Source organism: Nematostella vectensis, chromosome 11 (genome assembly GCF_932526225.1).
Source record: "Nematostella vectensis chromosome 11, jaNemVect1.1, whole genome shotgun sequence".
NCBI classification, from domain to species: Eukaryota; Metazoa; Cnidaria; class Anthozoa; order Actiniaria; family Edwardsiidae; genus Nematostella; species Nematostella vectensis.
In genome coordinates this window covers 12,239,929-12,265,086 of record NC_064044.1, presented here as the reverse complement: position 1 = coordinate 12,265,086, position 25,158 = coordinate 12,239,929, and the positions used below count along the sequence as shown (strand labels likewise).

The 25,158-nt window shown below is 37.2% G+C and overlaps 2 protein-coding genes and 1 long non-coding RNA gene across 6 annotated transcripts in view; 1 reads left to right on the top strand and 2 right to left on the bottom strand.

Moving 5' to 3' along the window:
• The window catches only part of LOC116619498, a 16,528-nt gene extending 9,239 nt beyond the window's left edge, over positions 1–7,289 (bottom strand). The window contains exons 1-2 of one of the 2 annotated variants that reach the window (XR_007314217.1): positions 7,075–7,289; positions 5,009–5,076 (exon numbers count right to left, since the gene is read on the bottom strand). This is a non-coding gene — a long non-coding RNA (uncharacterized LOC116619498). Of the gene's footprint in view, positions 1–4,358; positions 4,474–5,008; positions 5,077–7,074 lie in introns of those variants that run through there. The other variant, XR_004296711.2, reaches the window with a different exon arrangement.
• The window catches only part of LOC5514745 (extracellular calcium-sensing receptor), a 27,091-nt gene continuing 5,442 nt past the window's right edge, over positions 3,510–25,158 (top strand). The window contains exons 1-2 of one of the 3 annotated variants that reach the window (XM_048734635.1): positions 3,510–3,606; positions 20,298–20,927. In XM_048734635.1, coding sequence (XP_048590592.1) covers positions 20,505–20,927 — 423 coding nt within the window. In that variant the 5' untranslated portion in view covers positions 3,510–3,606; positions 20,298–20,504. Of the gene's footprint in view, positions 3,607–11,917; positions 12,136–16,594; positions 17,042–20,297; positions 20,928–25,158 lie in introns of those variants that run through there. The other 2 variants (XM_048734636.1, XM_048734634.1) reach the window with 2 other exon arrangements.
• LOC125573804 (trichohyalin-like) lies at positions 8,961–11,514 on the bottom strand. The gene is made up of 3 exons (XM_048734586.1): positions 11,507–11,514; positions 10,307–11,163; positions 8,961–10,018 (listed from the first exon to the last, which is right to left on the bottom strand). The coding sequence occupies exons 1-3, from the start codon at positions 11,512–11,514 to the stop codon at positions 8,961–8,963; spliced, it is 1,923 nt and encodes a 640-aa protein (XP_048590543.1).

Genomic DNA, 25,158 nt, shown 5'->3' with positions numbered 1-25,158 from the left:
CAAATGAGTGATTTACAGAACAACTTCCGCGCTGAAATGGAGTAGCATAGTCAGTAGAAACATGATGTCGACTTCCTTTTACATTGACCGTTGGTTGCCGCGTTGTTCCCGTTGTTTTTATAAAATTTATATTTTATTGATTTTATTTGTATCCTATTTTCTCTTACAATGCATCGCTTTCTTTTTTTGTGCATATTTTTTTACATTATTAAACTTGATTTTCGCGTCACTTTAATTTCGCGATTTTAAAAGATTCGCAAAAATAAAGTCGCCCAGAAAAAAGTCTTTCTGAAGTTTAATTTTGTGGAAGACAGATTGGGTACCTTCCTTGCACAGCACATTGCTTCCCAGAGTTCGCTAGCTAAGCTTTGGAAGCTTGTCAAAGTACTTCTGGTTTTATCACATGGTCAAGCTACCGTGGAACGAGGTTTCTCAGTTAATCGCCAAGGGATGGTGGAAAACTTGCAAGAAAGAAGCTTCACTACCCAGCGAGTCATCCATGATCACATCACGCACATCGGAGGCCTGAAGAAGCTCGGGGTTAGTAAGCAGCTGTTGGACGCCGCAAGTCAAGGAAGACGGCGATATGTTGAATATATTGACGAGCAGAGAAAGGCCCAGGCGAAAACCATCCAAGAAAACCGCAAGCGAAAATGCAAAGAAAGAGAAGAGGATTTAGAGAAGAAAAGAATGCGGCTGTCCTGCGAAATTGCATCGCTGCAGTTTGATGCCGACAAATTTGCAAATGAGGCAGAAGAAAAGGCTCAGCACTGCCTAAAAGCGGAGCCAGCATAAACACCTTTTGTGTTGACTGATCAAAGGTATTATTGGGGGATCTAGGATCCTGCTCTCTACTGAGATTTATTTATTGTACCAACCAAATGGATCCAGGCCTTATTCAATAATTTAAATTATGCATCAGTCTGATGCCCTCAGAAAATGCGCGAAAGAAAAGCAGAAGGCATTAAAGGACGTTGAAGATGAACTTGCAGATCTCACTCGCAAGGCCGAAATCTAAAAGAGCAACCCATTTGATACCAAATAGTCTGAGCTTTTCTCGCGGCTAAAATCATTTGAACCGGGGCACACGTTTTCAAAACATCCCTTGTTTTGGGCTTTCATCTGTCAAACCATTGTTTGACATTCTTGACCTGTGTTCCCTATGGTAATCGCCCAGCCTGGCTTTGGCGATGTTTCTGGTTTTAGTTGAGAGGAAGGCAGGCGAGCGCTTTAGGAAAGAAACTGAACGGCTCAGATGATTTAACGGGCTAAATGACAATACAAATTAAATTGATGATTTGAAAATGAGGTTCAATTATGTTTGCATACGTCGCGATATAATTATGTCTGCATACGAGCCCAAGAAAACGTCGTGTTATTTTAACAAGAGTCCTTGTGCCATGCATTTATTACTAAACTACGAATTTGAACCCAGCATTGCCCTATTATGTACAGACCATATGTTAGATACGAATACGTACTGGAAAACTGAGATCAAACTCTTGTGCAATGCCACAAAAGTAGAAGATATATTACACTTTGTTATTATTATTGAAACTTTACTTGGGAAACAAACGCTTATAGGTCAAGAAATAAAAAAATGACACATGGTGTGTGTACTTGTATTTACCTTTTTTAATTCAAACGTTTATTTGGGAGTCCTTGAATTTTTATAAAACAGTCCTTGAAAAGTCCTGGAAAGTCCTGGATTATTTTTCTTTCAAAAGCGTACGAAACCTGTGTGGTGCTTCTTTTGATGGCACGTGGCAAAGGAAAGGCTACTCTTCCCTAAATGGCTGTGTATCAGCCATTTCTATTGATACTGGCAATGTTCTTGATGTTGAGGCTTTGACGGTATCATGTAAGCAATACCAGCTACATGAGCATTTGGACAAAGCAAGCCCAGAGTACCAACAATGGAAAGTTGACCATGTCAACTGCAAGGCCAACTTTAAAGGCTCGGCTCCTGCCATGGAGCCAGAAGGTGTTGAGCGCATTTTCAAGAGATCAACAGAAACGCGTTACCTTCGCTACACAGAGTATTATGGAGATGGAGACTCAAAAGAATTCGCTAGGGTCGAGAATGTTTACGAGGACATGGGCATAACAGCTGAAAAAAAGGAGTGCATAGGCCACGTACAGAAGCGTGTTGGCTCCGCACTACGTAAGCTGAAGCGAGAAAACCCTGGCCTTGGGGGTCAGGGCAAGCTTACAGACCATCAAATTGATAGACTTCAAAACTATTATGGCATTGCAATTCGGTCCAATGTTGGAAATTTGGAAGGAATGAAGAAGGCAGTGCTTGCTAGCTTTTTTTTACTGTGCTTCTAATGAGAAGCACCAAGCACATGACCGGTGCCCAGAAGGCTCTACAAGCTGGTGTAACTATCAGCGGGACAAGGCTAGCCACAGTAATACATACAAGCATGGTGCTGGACTCCCAAGGGAAATAATTGAAAAATGCAAACCTGTGTATGCTAGGCTTAGTTCTGACTCATTACTGGAGAAGTGTCTCCATGGGAAGACCCAGAACCAGAACGAGTCCTTCAACGGTATGGTTTGGCAAGGAAGTATACGTAGGGAGAGACATACTTGAACTGGGACTTTATGATGCAGTTCTACATTCAATATGGGGGCAAGCTCTATTCCAAAGCTGTTAACTGCCCTAAATATCCCCCCAGGCAAATATACTGAGGCAGGCTGTTTGCTACAGGACATTACCCGTGTTCGGGTTTCGGAGCACAAAGCTCAGGAGAGCACTTAAAAGCAGAGAAAGGTGCTCAGGGGAAGAAAAAAGAATAAGGATGACAAGAAAAAGCAAAAGGAAGGCCCAGCTTATGCTGCTGGAGCATTTTAAGTCTCAAAATGGCTTACTAATGGACTAAAACCTTGTGAATAACAATACTTTATTTTTAGTCAGCTATTTCTCAAAATGTTAAATTTCCGTGTATCACCAAACCTCTAGCAATGATTAAAGAAAAAGAATTTTATGGATTTGCTTGATTTTTTCAGGGCATGTATATGGAATATCAATGCACAAAATGAACTACAAACAAGCTGTTTAGTGTAATATGTCCTTTAAAAATTAGATTTTAGTGATGCTGGTCAATGCCACAGACGAAAGTTCTGATCTAGACTAGATTTTTTGGGGGAAATATTTGAAGTAGTTATACTATTTAACAACATTGTCTGCAAGTTTGAACATTTTTAAATGAAATGGAGTGGAGATATTATGTTTTTAGTACCGTATCCAAAAATCTTGGCGTTGCCCTTATTACCGGTAACCATAGCAACGCTAATGAAATACAAATGTGGTATTCCATTCTTCATCCCATGTAGAATAAATGTATATTGGTTTCAAATTGTTAAACTCATTTGCCAAAAAAAAAATCATTTTTGAGGTCCGTACCACCTGTGCAACATGAAAACGTTTGATGGCTTTCTGACTCCGACCCGTGGTCTGAGTGGTGGAAATCCCGACTACCCCGGATGTAAGATTACTCAAAACCATTTGCTCTTCGCGTGGAGAATTAATTTGGTTGGTTTGTCTCTGGGTAGCACACGAACTCGCTAGCAATTTTTCAATGAAGTTTTAAGGACCTGAAGGTAAGTGTCGTGGTGTATACATTATTCTATGGTATTTCGTTATAACTGTTTACGATATCTTTAATCTTATCATTTTGATTATAAATGATTTGCGTGATTTGGTCTTTGGGTCTCGTATTCTGCATGCAAATGTTTCGAGTTTTTAACGCTTTTTTTCTACCTCGTTAATATGGTTTACTCACTTTATCCAAAATTTCTTGAGAAATTTCGAATTTTGAAGAATACAAAAAAAAGTTTTTTTTTAGAAAAACACCAAGTTACTTTTGACCGTTTCTTTTTTTTTCTTTCTCTCTCTGTGGAAACCTATATTGACATCGCCAAAATCCTGTTTTTTCTTCTACTTTTTTCCGCCAAAGCCTCAAGCATTTGGCTGTTGTGCCAAGCGCCATCCGTCTTTATATTGCGTCTTATGCATTATTTCCTTATTAATAATATCATGGACATAACTTTTTTCGTAAATATAAAGTTCTAAAACAACAGTATAAGGTAGAAACCGCAGTCTTTGCAAAGGAGATCACAGCTATATAATTTAAGGCGTGATTTTAGTTTGAAATACGCATTTATTTAATGTTTTATTGCGTTAATCATACATAGCTTCTGTCATTCTGAAAATAGCAGCTTTTCTGCAAAAAGCCATATTACTGTGCCATAGGAAAGAAAATCTTCAATCCTCATCGCTAACCCCAGTTAAAATTCACAATCTTATAAAAACAGCAAACGAAGTTATACTCAACCGTATTGTAAGACCATACCTTTTGCGCTTTGCAAATCTTTCATTTCGGCAAGAGTCACTGCTCAAAAGTGCAACTGTTTGTTTGTGACATATTGTAGTTCCCACGATCATGTACCAACCGACACGTGATGACAAAAAAAGAAAATATATATATATATATATATATATATATATATATATATTGTTGATCATTGTCTCTTTTTAACTTGATTGAGCTGAACTATTTAAATAGGATAATTTTACCCCTTTGTTTTTGCATTGTTTTGCTTGTAATAGAAATTGATGCTTCTGATTTCATTTAGCTTTTTAAAGAAACACTTTGCTTTTCTGTCATAAAAATGTCATTTTGTCATCGCTACTGGCATTGATTTTCTAAAAGGGTCCTTGACACTGGTGGTCCTTAACTCGCATTCATTTAACCAAATTATCCACAAGATTACCGAATGAAAGACGAGACTAAAAAGAATGTTTTTTTTCTTCTTTACAACGTGCTAGCGTGCGGCAGATAATCGGCGAAAGACAGCACAGCCAATCACAATGGAGTAATTACTGCTAAATGGTTTCTTGCGCTCTTGGCGTGCTATATTTGGTTCCAAGGCCTCTGGGAGATGCCGACTTTTCCTGTCTCTGATTGGTTAATTTTAATAGATACACAGACTTAATACTTACCGTAAAAGTGGATCTGTTCGAGCATAGAAAGTTGGCGCATCGCGTTTCTCTCTCGACTAATGAAAATCCTGTAAAAAATAATATCCTGAATATCGTGCCCTGCAAAGCATTTATTTATATTTCTCCTGCGTAAATAACTGCAATCTAAGCAAATTTCCAGCTGTTATTGTGTTCCTATGCGAATTATGGCCCTAAAGCCGATCACTAAGGTACTCCCAAAGATGACTAAAAATATTTGGTCTGCTTTTAAAGTGTATTTGTACCGTTTTTAATGCTGATATGTTCTTCTCCGGACACAGAATGTCATCACAGAAGAGACATTTGGCTTTATTTACTGATCTCATTAGAAGATAAAGCTGGAAATCTGTTCTTTGCGTGAGCTTGGGTGTATCGAGTCTAGCCAAAATAGCGGCAATTACTAGATATTTTTTTTATTTGATACTAAAGGACGGATCTAGTATATTATCAGTCTGAGTGTATAATATCTGCGACTATAAAGCTGTACTCAATCAACATACATGGACCACGGAATTAAACTAAAGAATATTTTTGTTTGTGAAATAAGAATACGGTAAAAAATATCACACCCATTTTGTGTTGAATATTTCTAAAGCGGATAAGATGTTTTAAAACTGAATGCGAAATGGCTCCTGCCTTGCTTTTTCCCGTGAATCCCCAATGTTCACGCTTACAATACCACCGTTGCCTGCTCCATCATGTAGAAGATATTTTTATTTTTGAAGATATTTTCAGCGTTAGTTTATGTCTCAATCGTGTCGTTTGAGCACTTTATTTTGTAAAAAAAAAATATTATTTCCTTGTGACTAAAAATAGCGGTAAAAACATTTCAAACAGCATCCAACCAGCTAACATAAGACGAGACAAATTCTGGACAAAACTTGCATATTTTAAAATCAAAATGTCACGTCCGAAACATCAAGTGAAGCGATAAAAAATTTCCACTGTTAATGGACCGAATGGTAATTCCTTTTTTTATATTTTGCTTCAACCCCTTCAATACATGAAGTTGCAACTTTTCAAATCGTAGCTTCATGATTCCGCTCCATCTGCTTTGTGGATTATATTTTTCTTAAGAAAATATAAGTTTCCAAGCTTCTGCAAGTTAACATCAGTTGAATTTATTTTTATCTGTTTTCGCAAATGCATTAGCTAAAAATGTTTATCTTTTACAGTTATTGTCAACGTTAAACTTTCGTCCCAAATATGTATAGTGCAGAAGTAAAAACAAAACAAAAATTACAAACATAGTTGCAAATAACAGGAAAAATTAATGCGACTGAAAAGGAAAAAAAATGTGTTTGATAATAACAGAACATTTCCATGTTTCCAACGTAAGATCGTAAAACGCGATTAAAACCTTTTAATAAAAACACTAAACTTCGTATTACACAAGTTTGTAATTTCTTTTCTCATCACAAACTCTTTTCTTTGATTTATGACACTGAAAATTATGACTCTTTTGAAGTTGAATAGCTTGAGTTTCACAATGATTAAAGTTCTTAAATCCTTTCAGTTATAATAATCTAGCCAAAAGAAAGCATTATAGACTTTCAAATTCTGAAATGGGAATTCATAGATCCTACGCGCGCACGAATATCCAATCAGAAAGCAGCAAATAGAAGTCGGCGAAGTGCAACCCAAATGTCCCACAAAAGTCCCACAAATTGTACAACATGTCGGATGAGGTCTGTGAATCCTGCTCGGGTTTACCTAAAATATAGACGTTTATAGGGGTTTTCCTGCGACTTGGGAAATAAAACACGGTCACCTAAAATGATGGATACTTGATTTGTTGTCCAAGCTTGGTGAAAATCTTGTAGAGAAGCATAAAAATAGATAACTGCAAGTTTGGTTGATGAATACGAAAACTTGGAAACGATAAGATTAAGCGGTGATCCCTTCGGTAGGTACTATGTGTTTATGTGCTTTCACATACTAGCTTTAAAGCTATTTATCTCAACTTGCAGTCATTTAAGTGCGCGGACAAGTAGAAGAGAATGCCGTATTCACTCTTTACGCCTGACTTTTACGCTGTGTCTACTTACACGGCTTCCGGTAAAGGAGGAAAAAAAAATAGCTGCACGGCTGTCTCCCATTTTCTCGATTTTTAGCCTAAATAACAAGTTTCTGGCTTTGAAACGCTTCCACGATTATTAAGAACAGCCAAAAGGTTTTTTTGCCGTCAATTGCCGACTTTTTATGGGACATTTGTGGGACCACATGGCTGTTATTGCATCATCTCTTTCCTGATTGGCTATTCGTGCGAGCGTGATTGACATGTCGGATCTATGAATAATAATAATAATAATAATAATAATAATAATAAGAATAAGAATAAGAATAAGAATAAGAATAAGAATAAGAATAAGAATAAGAATAAGAATAAGAATAAGAATAATAATAAGAATAAGAATAAGAATAAGAATAAGAATAAGAATAAGAATAACAAATTAATATCCCTTTCCAACTCTTCTAATTGCTCATTAGCAGGCATACTCGAGCTCTGCGCAACAATGGAATCAACGCGAATCGTGGTTTATATGCCTATCCTCTATTCATAATATTTAATAACATCATCACAAAATTTCAGGACTAGGCTCGTAATGGGGTAAGTACGCAGCTCTTACAAGCTGCAATTTGATTGGGCAAATGAACAATATCCACACCTCGACACAAAGAACGAGAAGAATAGAGACAAAAAAAACTCCTTTGTAGAACAAAGATGATATGAGACAAAGCAGCGGCGTACTTACTCTCGTAATGGAGTCATCTGTTAAGCTCATAATATACAAAAAAGGTTGAATTTAATAGGCCATTCCAGCTATAAGTTTGCGCGCGCATAAAGAAACCTACCTCAACTACCAGAATGCAGCGCGCGCTTTTTTAAGCTTACATCAAAGAAGCGCGCGCTGCATGCCGGTAGTTGAGGTAGTTTCGCATGGTGAGTGCGCGCGCATGCTTATAGCTGCAATGGCCTATTGAAATGTGAATTTTCTAACTTTGAAAATTTTGCAGACTGCGCGAAGATTGAATCGCATGAGTTATTCCAAGTTTTGGCGGGAAAACTAAACAACAATATAGAGACGGCAATACCACAATTGCACATTGCACAATGAAGCCAAAAATAATTTCGAAAAAAGAAAATTTATCGTTTTGTTGTAGGTTTCAAAAACAGCGCGCGATCTGCCAAATTTTGCAGATTTGTATCCTGAAGTTAAAAAAATCAGTTGACTACCATGTTGAGATAAAAAGATGACGGTGAAACTTATGACCACATAACTATCTTTAGCAATAACTCAGAAGACATGAAGACGGAAACTAGTTTAGCGCGCATATATTTTATTATGTAATTTGATTGACATCTCGATCTACGTCACAATGACTGGACCCAGGCCATCCAGTTCACGGTCTTTTCCCCAAAGGTTGACTAAAATACCTCAAAATTGAAAATTTGAGTTATTCGCGCGAACACGTATTTTATAGTATCCATACGAACCACATACCATTCGGAAGATAAAAATATGGTAATAAAGCTGGCTCCGCTTTTAGGCAGTGCCTAAATCTATATATTAGTATCCATAGGAACCACATATTATTTGGAAGAATCGACCAAATCTATCAACTCTGAGAGGTTTAGCGAAATGTCACCAATTTACATCCGGCCGATTACGTTACACCTGCGATGATTTTTAACGGAAAACTCGAAAAATATTTCAAAATTAAAAGAACTGTGTCTATTGGAGGTTTATTCGAGGATGTGACTGATAATCTATAGAGCGGATGGCCTGTTAAATACCGCGTATTCTAATAGATTTTTATCTCTGGTCGGCTGAGGATTCCGTCGGCCCTCCGGAAGTAAACGGGTGACAATGCCGCTTTAAATTGCATTTCTTTCCTTCTGTGATATCTTATTTACACGACTATGTGGCAATCATAAACACAAGCTATCCCATGGTATGTTTTCTCTCCTAGTTCCTAGACCTCTCATGTAAAGCCGAGTTATCCCATGGTATGTCTTCTTTTCTTGATCTCTTGTGTAAGGCCTAGTTATCCCATGGTATGTTTTCTTTTCTTGATCTCTTGTGTAAGGCCTAGTTATCCCATGGTATGTTTTCTCTTCTTGATCTCTTGTGTAAGGCCTAGCTATTCCATGGTATATCTTCTCTTCTTGATCTCTTGTGTAAGGCCTAGTTATCCCATGGTATGTCTTCTCTTCTTGACCTCTTGTGTAAGGCCTAGTTATCCCATGGTATGTCTTCTCTTCTTGACCTCTTGTGTAAGGCTTGGCTATTCCATGGTATATCTTCTCTTCTTGATCTCTTGTGTAAGGCCTAGTTATCCCATGGTATGTCTTCTCTTCTTGACCTCTTGTGTAAGGCTTGGCTATTCCATGGTATGTCTTCTCTTCTTGATCTCTTGTATAAGGCCTAGTTATTCCATGGTATGTCTTCTCTTCTTGATCTCTTGTGTAAGGCCTAGTTATCCCATGGTATGTCTTCTCTTCTTGATCTCTTGTGTAAGGCCTAGTTATCCCATGGTATGCCTTCTCTTCTTGATCTCTTGTGTAAGGCCTAGTTATCCCATGGTATGTCTTCTCTTCTTGATCTCTTGTGTAAGGCCAAGTTATCCTATGGTATGTCTTCTCTTCTTGATCTCTTGTGTAAGGCCTAGTTATCCCATGGTATGTCTTCTCTTCTTGACCTCTTGTGTAAGGCCTAGTTATCCCATGGTATGTCTTCTCTTCTTGATCTCTTGTGTAAGGCCTAGTTATCCCATGGTATGTCTTCTCTTCTTCATCTCTTGTGTAAGGCCTAGTTATCCCATGGTATGTCTTCTCTTCTTGATCTCTTGTGTAAGGCCTAGTTATCCCATGGTATGTCTTCTCTTCTTGATCTCTTGTGTAAGGCCTAGTTATCCCATGGTATGTCTTCTCTTCTTGATCTCTTGTGTAAGGCCTAGTTATCCCATGGTATGCTTTCTCTTCTTGATCTCTTGTGTAAGGCCTAGTTATCCCATGGTATGTCTTCTCTTCTTAACCTCTTGTGTAAGGCCTGGCTATTCCATGGTATGTCTTCTCTTCTTGATCTCTTGTGTAAGGCTTGGCTATTCCATGGTATGTCTTCTCTTCCTGATCTCTTGTGTAAGGCCTAGTTATCCCATGGTATGTCTTCTCTTCTTAACCTCTTGTGTAAGACCTGGCTATTCCATGGTATGTCTTCTCTTCTTGATCTCTTGTGTAAGGCCTAGTTATCCCATGGTATGTCTTCTCTTCTTAACCTCTTGTGTAAGGCCTAGTTATCCCATGGTATGTCTTCTCTTCTTGATCTCTTGTGTAAGGCCTAGTTATCCCATGGCATGTCTTCTCTTCTTGACCTCTTGTGTAAGGCCTAGTTATCCCATGGTATGTCTTCTCTTCTTGATCTCTTGTGTAAGGCCTAGTTATCCCATGGTATGTCTTCTCTTCTTGACCTCTTGTGTAAGGCCTGGCTATTCCATGGTATGTCTTCTCTTCTTCATCTCTTGTGTAAGGCCTAGTTATCCCATGGTATGTCTTCTCTTCTTGATCTCTTGTGTAAGGCCTAGTTATCCCATGGCATGTCTTCTCTTCTTGACCTCTTGTGTAAGGCCTAGTTATCCCATGGTATGTCTTCTCTTCTTGATCTCTTGTGTAAGGCCTAGTTATCCCATGGTATGTCTTCTCTTCTTGATCTCTTGTGTAAGGCCTAGTTATCCCATGGTATGTCTTCTCTTCTTCATCTCTTGTGTAAGGCCTAGTTATCCCATGGTATCTCTTCTCTTCTTGATCTCTTGTGTAAGGCCTAGTTATCCCATGGTATGTCTTCTCTTCTTGATCTCTTGTGTAAGGCCTAGTTATCCCATGGTATGTCTTCTCTTCTTGACCTCTTGTGTAAGGCCTAGTTATCCCATGGTATGTCTTCTCTTTTTGATCTCTTGTGTAAGGCTTGGCTATTTCATGGTATGTCTTCTCTTCTTGATCTTGTCTTCTTGTCTTCTCTTCTTGATCTCTTGTGTAAGGCCTAGTTATCCAATGGCATGTCTTCTCTTCTTGATCTCTTGTGTAAGGCCTAGTTATCCAATGGCATGTCTTCTCTTCTTGATCTCTTGTGTAAGGCCTAGTTATCACATGGTAGTATGTCTTCTCTTCTTCTTATCTTGTGTAAGGCCTAACTATCCCATTGGGGCTATCCCGAGAGCTTTAGTTCAAAGTGCAGCCGCAAAATGTCGTGGGTTTTATAAAAGCACTTTAGTTTTATTTTTTTTATCGTATCCGTTTGTCTAGTCTATTTGTACAATTAATGACTACCGGATGAAGGAGGGATGGATGATACCCATAATGCTTTTCCGCGCCTTCTCCCTTTCGTTTGTTTGTTCGCTTTCTCGCTGGCTTGATTTGTATTTTCTTTGTGTTTAATCGTTTGTTGATTCATTCGTTTGTTTGTTCTACTTTTTTCTAACCTTTCCATCAGTTTGTCTGCCCTCTACTCTTAGAGTTAAATCTACTCTTTGTGTGATTCTACTCCTCTCGATATTCTGGTGATTGTTGGGACATCTTATCTAGTTATTCAAACCGCTTGTCTCGTCTGTAGTTTGTCTTGAGGTAACATCTAGGTGCTTCCTCAAAGGCGTTCGATGGCACATGTTTGGCACATATTGCAAAGCAAGACAGAGAAGCAGATGTTACAAGAATAAAATAAGCAATTCTGTTCGAATTATGAGCTATACACACGTTTTATTACTAGTTAAATTGCGTGCTTTACCTAAAAAAATAACAACAGTTAAGAAATCGCATTATTGGATTATAGATAACAAATTCAAACAAGAAGCCATTTTGCGGCAATACAATTTTCGGGCTGGAAGCCATTTCGCAGGTTGCCATGTTCATTGTGACGTGTCTCACTGTAGCCTATGATTGGCTAATACCTTGATTATACAGTCATTCCGTGTCATTCCGGAGAGTGCACTAGACTAATCAACTGAAGAGAGAAAGGGCTTCCTTTAACGTTGCGAAAGGCACGCTCTAGTTCAACCTTCGCCAATATTTAAAAAAGGACGAATAAGATTCTACAACCGTTTAAATTAGCCGGGTAAGTGAGAATCATTTTATCATCATTATTATTTTTTTAGCTTTTTCATCAAAGCTCCCTATAAAGTAGAGGTAACAGGTTTAGCCTTACAAGATCTATTGTGGCAGAAATATAAAAAAACGTTTGGATATCCTCATTTACAAAAAATGTCCTGAGCTTAACGTCGGATAAAATTGCGAATTTGAAAAAAAAAACTAAAAAAATCTAATTATTCCTTTTTGATGTAATCGATTTATAATTCCGGTCTATTGATATCAAATTGGGTCCGTATGTATCTGAGTAAATCGGAAAAAAACATATGGCGGGGACTGGTTCACAGTGCTTTCTAAGCATTCCGTAAAGAATGTTTATGGAAACCCAAACATTACTCACAAAAAGGTATTTTACCTATTTACAAAAAAAAACATAATTTATCCATTCACGTATTACCCTTGGAGTGGACAGACATAGACAATCTTCATCTCAATTGATTATTTGAAGAGAGAATCTCTTTTTGCCTGTGCAGAAGCTGCCCAAAACACCACCCCCAACCCTTACCCCTACCACAACCCACCAACACCAGCACTTACTTACAGTCCATCATGGCTATATACTACTAACATAATCATTTAAATTCCAATTCGATAAATGATTGCAGGTTCTTCTTCGAAAATATAAAAGCGATATTTCTAATATACTTAGTATTCACTGATTGTTTTTAAAAGCCTTTGCTAAATCAAACATTAATGTCTAGACCAATCAATACATCTTCCGATTACAACTTACTTGAGTAATCTTATGATCAAGGCCGTACTGTCGCGTGCCATATACCTCTCAATATATAACTCCTTCTGCATGCCGCGAAAGCACGTCCTGTGGACATTACATTAAAAGCCCGTTTTAAGGTCTGAGCCGTTAAATGGGTACACACGATCATAAAGGTCATTTTATCGCGCCATTATCCCCTGATTATCGTACCATCTTAATCTAGCATACCGCAAAATCACGTCCTCTTGACTTTAAGATGCAATTTGTACGCCAAGACCCCTATGTAACAGCCTAACAAATGTTAAAACAAAATCATTCTGACCACAATTAGCTCTTAATTGGCGTTTTCTCATAAGCTTAAGGCGAAATTTGAGTGTTTTCGCAAGTAGAGACCTCGTTAAAAGCCTAATGCCCGACATGGATTATTCGATAATTTTATCGCCTGTTCTATTGTAGTAAAATTGACTATGTACACAACCCTTTCCTGAAAAGATCCCCCCCCTCCAACCCCTTCTCATCCCGAGCCCTGTCACGTGGTTATGCAGGTGCACAAGGTCGAGCGTAAAGTACAAGAGAATATATGGATGACGAGGGTCGGGCCAGAACACCCCCTCTATCCTATAACAGGGGCGTAGCCAGGGGTTTGCCCAGGGGGGCCCGGACCCCCCTTCTAGCAGCCAAAAATACAGTAAATGTATGAAACATTATCTAAAATACAGGAGAAAATGTCTTAAGGGCATTTTGGGACCCCCCTGTTAAAAATCCTGGCTACGCCGCAGTACAATAAGCACATCCGTTTCTAATCCCAGTACGTATTCTCTAAGATCAAGCAGTCAAAACCATATCCATACGACCAGGACTGATATTTTCTAAAATATTTTGTAACTGTGAAGTTTATGCCTAATTAATTAATTACATATATTGTTTAGTCACTTGCTCACTCAGCCAGCAATTCAATTGATAATTAAATAGCTATTAGTTTGAATAAACTATTTATTATTATTATTGTGAACGCTTCACAGTCAGCCATGCATTATCCTGTAAGAAAAAAGGCATTGTAGCTCAGAGGCATGACACCATCAGAGATCTCTTGACAGCTCACATAAGTAAAGTGTGCAAAAATGTAGAAACAGAGCCACTCTTGCAACCACTTGACAATGAAGTCTTTAACCTGCAATCCACTGTTACAAGCAAAGAAGCGAGGCTGGATATGAAAGCAGCAGGTTTCTGCACACCAGGAGTTACAGCATTCTTCGATGTACGTGTAACGCATGTTAACTCCCAGTCTAACCAGAACAAACCCACAGAAACTATCTTCAGAGAACAAGAGAATGAGAAGAAGAGGAAATACAACCAGAGAATAATCAACGTAGAGATGGGAACTTTTACACCACTAGTATTTTTGGCACATGTTTTGGCACATGTTATGTAAGGCCGCCATATATATATATTCTCATATATATATATAGTAGTGTGAAGAAAGATGCTACGATTCCCAACTTTTAGACATTATTAAAAATTGACTAAACGTTTCGGCCCTTCGGCCTTCTTCAGTATAAAATAAGTTAAAAAGCTAAAAAAAACTTTTATTCAATTTTTAATAATGTCTAAAAGTTGGGAATCGTAGCATCTTTCTTCAAACTACTATATTTATATTTTCGCTACTGAGCCCTGGTATCTTGGATCCTCTTAGATAGACTGGCTGTTGGCTGACGGGAATTTTCACTCAAGTTATATATATATATATATATATATATATATATATATATATATATATATATATATATATATATATATATATATATATTATATTATATATATACTGTATATATATATATATACTGGATAACATGGGAGAATTATATGAGGACGCACGCAGAAACCTTTGCAGTGACCACCCAGTGACAAAACTGACAGAGCAAAAAAATGGCATGAAATTTTTCAATTCTCAATATATAAGCTCAAGATTGCACATACACAAAGAAACTAAGGCTCGCTCGGTAAATAGTAATGGCTATATAAAACTATTTCTAGGGCTGTAGAGCTCAGGATATAATGGCGATAAAACATGCAAACTGATAAAGACAAAGATCAAAAGAAAGTGAATAAAAAGTTTCAAATTAATCAATAAGCGATTTGTGCCCGAATACGCGTATTCAAAAATCTCGTCCATATGTTTTCTTGTACTGTACGCTTGATTTGTGCACGTTCGTGATCAAGTGACAGGGTTGTTCAACCTCAGAGAGCGCCTATTGCTTATATCCTTTTAAGTTCGCCGGGTTTTATTAGCATCGCCCTTTATTAACTAACTTACTAACTTCATTACCATCTCCCCTTTTTAACTTTATTCATATGTCGCAATTTTCACGTCTCGACAATTTTCACGTCTCGTCATCTATGCTAACAATTAGAGACTTCTCATTCATCCATCCGTAATCTAACACCGAAATGCGATTATGGTAAGAATGCCTCTTCAACCGTCACCACTTAAGGGTCTTCGCGTGCGTAGCAAAGACGTCACATGGCGTAGCTATCTTTATCGTTTAACTCGTACTCAGTTCACTGCTTGGATCAAGTCCGAAATTTGAGAACGATGGACGGGCATATAGAGATAGAAAGAAAGACAAATACAGGAGCAAAGAATGAAGGACTGACAGAATTACATACAGACACAGAGAGACAGACAAACAGACAGAGAGGCACAGACAAACGAATAACAGGCAGACGGACGCACATAAACAAACAGACAGACACAGTCAGGTGAACAGACACACGGAAGCACATGCAGAAAGACAGATGGTTATATAACTGATGCGATGTTTGTTTTAAGAAAACACGATGATTTTTTTTTAGCGCAACATTAAAGGAACCTGGGAGATCAATTCCCTGCGTCACCCCACACGGCGCGCGCGATAACCTTTTATTGCCCAGTACGCGCTAAGCGACTGAATTATGGAATTCATTTTCACACAAGAGACCATGAAATAAGAGAACGAATCCCCGTGGCCCATGATGCCGTCCATGAAAGCTATTTTTAGATTGCGCGAGCTTGTCAATCATAGCATCCATATATGGTTCATCGCGCCATATTTGGTTATGGGCACCTCGCGAGCTTATAGTTTTTCAAAATGTTTTTCCCTCTGCACTTCTTGACTTCGTTCGCTACCTGTTTTTATCCTTTAAGCTGCTTCTCATAGCTCATGATTACAATGCTACTTGTAGGGTGGTGTCCTGGTATCTGTTAAGTTATCTAATGTTAAGTTATCTAAATGTTATATAAATAATTGAACTGGAAGACGTCGGGGAGACGGCGAATTTGGAGTCATTCAAGATGCATCAGGCTGACTCCTAAAAAGTTTTTTTCTCTTCAATACGGTTATATGGAAAACTTAGGCATTCTCAGTCTATGTTATGTATTTAAATACAAGAAGGCCTTTATTTTTCTTTGATTTACAATATTTTTAGATGAATGAACTTTAATTCTTCACGCAAATGTTCAGAAATCATGTCACTCAAGAAACCCTTGTCACCGGAATAAGATTTACTTCATTATGGAGACTTGAAATCTTTTATTTGTGAAATACCTGCCTTAATGGCCACAATATCGGTGTGAATATAATGGTATTAAGTTCTGGATCTTTTTCATTAAAAGGGAATTGGAAGAGAATTGTGTGTTGTAAACACAGATTTATGATTGTTTGTTGTTTTACTTATAATTTGCGAATCAGCCGTGAAAACTTTTACTTTTACCCGAGCCTAAAATCACGAGCTCTATGCATTTCAATGTCCGAGAAACGGTTGGTTGGATCCAGCGTACTCTATGGAAAATCATTTTCGTTTGTATAAAAGGGTGGTTTTCGGTCAGAAAGATTTCCATAACATCCTTTGCCGGTTCACATCGCTCAAGATGTGATCGCGCGTTTGACTCATGTTGCTAGGAAACGTGAGCGCTAACCAATCAGAGGCGTATCTAAAAACAACTGCTTGTTCTAAAAATAGCTTTCACGGACGTCATCATTGGAACATACCCTAATACGGGGGATTCGTTCTCTTACATCATGGTCTCTTGTTTTCACATCATTATTTTAGCCTTTATACCGTTAAAACACTAAGCATCCTAAACCATATGAACCTTGATTGGAAAGCTGTCTTTAAGAACGTAAGTAACATACTTGTTATCCTGTGTTTACATTTTTAAGGTCAGGTGACAGAATCGAAATCGACATTGTAGAACACTTGTCAAATACTAATGGATTTGTGAAGCTAACGTGGAAACTCGCACCTAAATAAAACTTTTCGAAAAGTGTTCTAGATTATCTTATATGCATGCATGATCTATTTGAGGAAATAGAAAGCGCCCGGATGTTCCACCTAAGACTTGCTTGATAGCATATTTCGCTGTGCACGAATGAAATATCAAAATAAAGATCGAGAACAAGAGAACAAAGATTTTCATTCGCACATTTTCTAACATGCTTAGGCTAAGTTCAAACGTCGTATTATCCATGAGCCGTATTCAATGCAAATGCATGCAAATGAAGATGAAACAATGCAAATGCGTGCAAATGAAGATGAAACAATCGACTTGATTCATTTGCACGCATTTGCATTGAATACGGCTCATGGATAATTCGACGTTTGAACTTAGCCTTAGTGAAAATTCTCCAAAAAAGCCCGTGTTGCTCGTTTTTTTTTCCAAACTGATTTTATATTATATACAAAAGGTCAAATGATTCAAAATTTGCCACCTCAGAAATTCGCTACCTGCTGAATGATCAATCAAAAGAAGAGGACAGAGAGAAGCCCAATGAAACTCTAATTAAAAGCTGACAAGACCGATTATAAAGGTGCCGCTATAAGATTGAAATTAAAGTCGCGTATATTGAGTTGTTTTGGCGATATGTTGAGTAGGTAACCATTTGCACCTTTTCAGGCTTTGTCTGCGCTTGCGCTGTTGGACATACAAGGTTTGGATGGGATTTTCCTCGGAGTTATTAAATTCTGTCTATTTTTGAAGACAGAATTTTGTGCAGCTGCTATATTGCATTCGTGAATTAATAAATGTTTAAAAACAGAACAAATTAAATAATGCCGGTCAGCTTCTCGTTTGTTTGTTAATGTATGAAAATGGACCATGTTCTTAACCAGTCAAGAGGGCTTTAAATGTCTGACAGCGGTCTTTTTTTTACGGATATTTGAATAAAACAGTTACTCGCTTAAGCTAGACTATGAAATTTTTTTTGCCTTTGCGTATTTACTCTGTGCTGCACGGGATTTGAAAATATCGGCGTACTTGACCTTGAGACAATGATTAAAATCACTAGACTAGCGATGTTATCAGTAGTCTTCAGTAATCAGATGATTCTCATCCGTCTTTTAACGTTAAAGTTCAAATTTAAGACCGCTTCTGTCTTTGGTCGCAAAAAGACCTTAGGGATGCGCCCGCAAATGCTCAGTCTTCGTGAATGAGTGTGTATAAACGACGAGTCCGTTACCAAGGAGACACCATGCCTACATGTCAAATTTACCACACACTATATATACTTTAGAGTTCCAACTGTCACATCTTGAATTATTTCTGATATATTTTATGATAGTAATAGACTAAGTTCAAACTTTGTATTATCAATGAGCCGTATTCAATGCAAATTAATGAAAATGAATCACGTGGATTGTGTTATCTTCATTTTCACACATTTGCATTGAATTCGGCTTCTGGAAAAATACGACAATTGTTCATGGCCTTAGTAGAGTTATTTTTAGTAGTGCATCTGTTAAAAACATTCCTCTTTTGGTAAAAACATTTTTAAGTACTTTCCGGGATACTATTTCTTTGCAATTTATTTTTTAATGTTTTTGCTTTTTACAAGGAACAAAGTATTTCCATGGTTAAGTGAAGTTTTGTTTGTATAACGATTTTTTTGTTTGCATGAGTTTTTAAGAGCATGTATTTATCTTTAAGAACCCTTTATTTTCTCATAATAACAGGCGCATACCCAAGATTGGCTAAGGGGGAGGGGGAGGGGGAGGGGGGAGGGGGGTGCACAGTCATAGGTCTCTTGTGGAAAAAACCTAGTACTTGAAGATTCCCATGATGCTCTCTTGAGATTCCTTAATAAGATATGACCTACTTTTAGGCCACCAATGGAGGGGTATGAGCGCCCCCCCACCCCCCCCCCCCCCCCCCATCTGTGTAAGCACCTGCAGAATAAATTCACCTTCGACGAAACAAAAGCTTGCGTTAATAAATAGAGCCCAGTGTATGTAAAAAGACAAGTGATGCGAAATGATAATATAAAACATATTGGATTACATATGCATTACACGCGTGATATTGTATTGGTATTAATTTTGATATCGAATTAATTTAAAAAAATGCATTTGTGGCATTGTTACGATACTTGATTTCTTTTTTTAATTTTGGTTCGACATTTACGCCTACAGTATTTTGTAAAAAAATAGATGAAACACCCACTCTCGATTCTGCTCATTAAAATTTTGATTAAACAGCTTCTGTCAGCCGCTATTTTGTCATCCTAGTTCTAGCAAATTACCAAAATGTGAAAAGGAATCTATTAACATCGATTGATTTGAGGCTGCTGTGATGTTTTCGATGAATTTGGTCAATAAAGCATACGATTTCATTTTTAAGTGTTTATTTGATATTTTTTTTCTTATTGATATGAAAACAATATCAAAGGTGTGGTTGACAAGGTTTCTTTAAAGAGTTTCATCTCCCGATACATTTATTACTAGGGTATAAGATAGAAATAAGATGACTTATTATGATTATCAAAGACTCGTTTCCCCTTAGCTGCTTAGAAAGTACAAATCTATGTTCTATCCTATTGAATGGGTTCTTTTGCGCGTATCTCTTTTCTCCGTCAGGAAACGGGTAATACGAAAGATAAAGCTTTTATCCAGAAAAAAATGAATTCATAATTTCTACTAATTGAAGGGGGAAGCAGTGAATAGTATAGACAAAAACGTCCTGAAATGCCAGGACGCATTTCTTTGCGTTAATTCAAACGTTGCATTTCAGCAGTCCAGTAGTATTCCATTCCATCTTATATCTGCCACCTGCCTTCCCCATTGCCCCTGTCTTAAGTATAAAATGAATTAGCTTTTCTATTATTCGGTGCTAATGAAATTCATACTGCTTCTTCGATTTCAAAAAAAAAAAAAAAAAAAGATCGCCAACCATTTTAGACAACCAACCGTAAAGCTTTTAGCGAAAGTACCACTCTATTTCTGTCAGAGGTTCGATAGTAAATTCTCTCTAACAATATAACACTCTAAACTCAGTACTTAACACAGTTAAAATTTGTTAAAAAATTGGTGTATTATCTTAGATCTTTTACTACAAAGCTATATAAAAAACTAGCTATCTGCTTAATATTCTTTTCTTTTAACAGATCCGGTACGCTCCTTTCTTGCGGACTCGCGTCGCTCGACAGTTGATGCATTTGATTGACGTGATAACAAATAGTAGGCGTGACTTCAGGATACTCAACGAAATAGGCAGGCGATGAACATGAAAAAAAACACAAACACTTTTAGCTTCAAGATGGTCAACACCCTCATCTCCTAACCGCTGAAGAGCATGATGTTTTAGCCGTAAAATGATGGAAAAAGTATTTTTGCTAGTTGCATACCTTCTAACATGTGGAGAAAGTGCTTTTCGTAGCTACGAGAGCGGAGATTTTGTGATTGGTGTCCTTTTACCGATAACAAATCCACCCGAATGCACAAATGTCAACAGAGAAAGTCTACCTTTGGTCGAGTCGGTGATCTACAGTATCCAAACGCTCAATGCAGACAAGAAAGTGCTTGGAAATAGAACGATTGGTTATGATATTAAGGACACGTGTTCGAGACCGAATTTGGCTTTGCAGATTGCAATGAATTGGACAAGAAGTCAACAATTGAAGAATTGCTCTTCGAGAATTTGCTCGGGAAAGAAAGTCATTGGAGTGATTGGTCCTGTCACAAACGAGGAGATTACATTGACAGCAACAGTCTTTGGATTCTACCATTTTACACAGGTATGCTAAGTGACAATCTCTGCACTTATAAAACGCTGACATTTTCACACATTTACAGACTTTTTTATTTTGTTTTCTCAATAAACTTACTAAGTAAGTATTTATATGTTCTTAAGTGAGTTTATTACGCAAAGTTCTTTAAAAAGCTTATGAAAATGAAATTACTGGATCTATTACAGATTTGTGATTATCAGATTCATGGAAAATCAAAGATATCGGTAAAATTGAATCCATAGAATTGCTAAGAGGGAGACGGAGAGTGTTTTAGTAATGTCTTACTTTGGGCGCAAGTTGTGAGTAAGAAAGAACGTTCTTTGGCGATTTTATCTTCTCTTTGGAGAAAAAATCATGTCTGACGCCTGTCGGTGAGGCCTTGATTGCTTTTTTTTTTACTCTGAGTTTGGGGATAGTTGTATATTTGATTGTTTCATCATTATGTACAATCTGCCCTCCACAGGAAAAGGTAGTTGAAACAAAAACAATTCTTAAGAAAACTATACCAAAACATGAAAATGTCTTTTAGAAACAAGCTCTCTGGAGAAATCGGTTTGAAACTCCATCGTTCTGTCGATTTTTGTATTACGATCTGACATGCTATAGAATATTCACTTCTGTTTTACGATCTCATATCGTTTATTTGCGATTAAAAGAGTTGATCACGTGACAAAATTATCAAACAGCTGAATTGAAATCGCGTAAAAAAAGATAATAAGGACATACTCCCTTAGGGTTTTCAAAAAAGAAATATCTGAAGTAGAAGGCTAAATTTTGGAAGAAGTTTCTGTTTTTTTAGGTCCAGCATATACGGAAGACATGATATCTAAAGCTGTATTGAAGGGTGTGACCATGAACTCGTTTCTCGTCCTATTATTGCCTTTTAAATTTGTTTTTCTCGGGGGATTTTTTTGATAAAGCTCACTCTCATTTCTCAAATTATTCTCGACACTTAATAAAAAAAAAAAATTGCGGCAAGCACTTGGCCAGTTGGCTTTGTTGTTTTGTCTCTGAAAAACTCATTTCCAGATCTTGAAGATAATAAGATGAGGCTATGAAATTAAAATACCAATCCAATTGTGTATTACCCTAGTTGTTTTATAACGCTTTCTTAAATCATTAGCGCTTAGACGATATATTTATAGCTCTCAGCCGCCTACACAGGGGGGGTGACTTATGACTGCGGAACCCTCCCCCTCCCCCCCCCCCCCCCCCCCCCCCCCGCTCCCCCTCAGCCAATCCTGGTACGCACCTTCTCTTGTTCAGGATTTTTAACTAAAGTCTTTCTATAAATATTAAATGAAAACGGTTTTAATCCATTGCAAAGTATTTTTTACTTTATTCGTTCAATAAGTCTATGAAATTCAAATGCCAAAATTTTGTTGCATAATGTCCCTGTTACATAAGGATTGCTTTAACCGTTAGCGCTTATGATATAGCTAAAAACTTTAAACAGTAAATGGTTCCGCTGTTGAGATATACCTTCCACTTGTGGCGAAATCAATAAAATCAATAAAATGAAAAAGGGAATTTAAATATATATATATTTTTTAAATTTATTGCATGCGGTATGCTTTAGGCATTTTCCGAATCTTAAAAAGATTACCATAGCCTAAATATTTTGATAGTTTTCTAGTAAAACATAAATAGACCGTTTTGATTCAAATATTCTATATTCTATATCCAGGAAAGAGATTTCTCGATATAGACTCAAGAACAAACTATTTGACTCAAGTAAGCGTGTGCCGTCTACTGACAAACGAGCATAGAGAGCTTGGAAAAATAAGCACGTTTTTAAGTCTTTTATCCGCATTTCTGCTGGCTTCCGCAAATTCCTACGTTTATTTGTTATTCACGTATTCAAAATACGTTGACACAATAGCAACATTATAAAGAGGGAGATTGCGTTTGCGGAATGGCGACATTTGTTGTTGTTTTGTATCAAATTTTCACCGTGTTCGCGTTAGATGAGTTAACACCAAAACAAAACCTCCCCACAGGGAGGAAGTAATTCCTTTTCTCAAAACACTACACTCTAGAGAAAAACAATTTTTGCAAGTTTTTCAATTTTTTTTATAAACAATTATTTACCAGCGGGGTATAACAAGACTTACTTAAAAGAAAAAAAAATATATATATATATAATCTAAACGAAGCTTTTTGGGTTTTGTGTTTCTTAGCGTGGTTAATAAATGACAGTCTACTTTGGAAACGACAAAAGTGCCATAAAACCCCTTTTTATTCAGTATACAATTTTGAGAGGGGGCGAATTGAAGTGGGGTTTTCATAGAGCGGGGGACGATGTGGATATTTGGCGTCATGGTAACTAAACAAAACATTTAGCAAGTCAAACTCTAGAGAAATGTTCGAAAGTGTAAACAAGCCAATTGTAATGGCCCCGAGAAAATATCGAACAATAGCATATCAATACCTTACCCTGCCCTGAAAGCTACGTATTGTGAGTCAAATTTCCGCTCTGACAAACCATAAAATAGTCACTTTTACATATGAGTAAATACCACAAGAACCACCTCGATGAAAATGTTTGCATTTACGTTACAATAAGAAGCGCAATTGTATGGTGGTGGTTACTAAAAAAAAAAAAAGATGGGAATCGAAATGGCGCGCGGGTAATACCAAAGAGTCCCTCTCTTATCTTATGCTCTCTTGATAGTTGCTGATTGAGTTGTTTGTAAAAACTCATGGCTTTGCTATAGCAGCGTTATACTTTTAGCGTCTATGGGCATATGCTTTTAATACCTTGCTATTATACCGTTAAGTGTGCTATTATCTTCTTGAGACTTTAAGTGACTTGATAACAATAAAATATTTGCCAAAAAAAACATTTGCTTGTGTGGGCTACACTTTTAGCTTCTAACTTTAGAATAAGAAGAAAATAACGTAGAAAAGTTTTTCGCAATTTACTTGGCTTTTCAGCCAACCTTTGTTATTGTTTTCATTCAAAATTTAAATACAAATTGTTATAAAATCTTGAAATGACCATCTCAAACAATGGTTTATAGGTAGCTTATCAAATTCAACCGAGAATATATTAAACCCCCTCAAAGTAGCCCATGGAAGTGAATGCTGTTTTGCTAGGATGACAACATGGCGGCTGACAGACTCTTAAAAGGTTTACACGAAACACATAAAAATAAAATAAAAAGCTCTTCCATCATTAAGATATTATACCACAGGATCAAAAAAAGGTAATACATGGTGGATAGATGTCTGGTAATGTGGGTTTTACCGCCTTTTTTTCAGGATAAAACGTCGTATTTTAAAAGTCAGCATAGTAGTTGTTATCAGGAACAAAAATTAAAAAAACAAGATCGGTAAGATAGTGTTCGAGGACAAAAAAAGCGACTGGGATTTAGTGCGCACCTTTGGATCCTGTGTTTTCAAATGTGCTTTCGGTTTTTCCATTTCCATTGATTGATAATAGCAAACAAGTAAACATTGTGGCTTATATCTTCCGTTCCATCAATTTTCTGATCTTAATTTCTCAATGCGTTTAAATTGATCAAGTCTGATTATTTACTTATTTCGTTTGCAAATAATATCACTGACTAATACCGTCTTCTTAGATCATATCACTGACAGATATCTTGGCTTTTATTGATTGGACTATTTAAGATAATTTCATTTTAGTTTCTAAATGGATTATTTTGTCAACAATGTGAACATGGTCATCTACATTCAGATAATGAATAACCTTTTATTCTACGATATGATAAAAGGCGAAAACAAAAAAAATGGATGTGCATTTCTATTATCTAAGGGAAAAAGTTTCTTTTCTGCACGATAACAGGCGGTTTTCCAAAACATGAAAATATCGTATGCCTTTGCCAAATTCAATCGCAAGAGAAATATTATACATTTCCTCTTTTTGATAGTAAACTTAGTTTAGATATTTTTATGCCATGACTGATGAAAGGCGATTTAAAAACATTTGAATAGTAGGATATCTTCAGCAAAGACATTAAACCAATACCGTAAGCTTATGGGCGTAGGCGCTTACACAAAATCGGCCCGACGAATCGGCCCACAAATAGGCTCGTGTAAATTACTCATAAATCAGCTTATAATGTATTCTTTTGGAAGCCATCCAGGCGCCAATCAGCCAGGATTTGCTTAAGAGGGTTTTACAGGCGTTAATATCATATGCAAAATGCCTAAGATTCGGTGACTTAAAGGCCCACCCATAGGTACACAACCCCTTGTACCTACCCCTAGC

Excerpts from the sequence above, each read along its gene's own strand:
- LOC125573804 (XM_048734586.1), bottom strand. Across the intron at positions 10,019-10,306 it reads AACTAGGCCTTACACAAGAG|ATCAAGAAGAGAAAGCATAC; the intron begins GTTAAGAAGAGA and ends CTTACACAAGAG.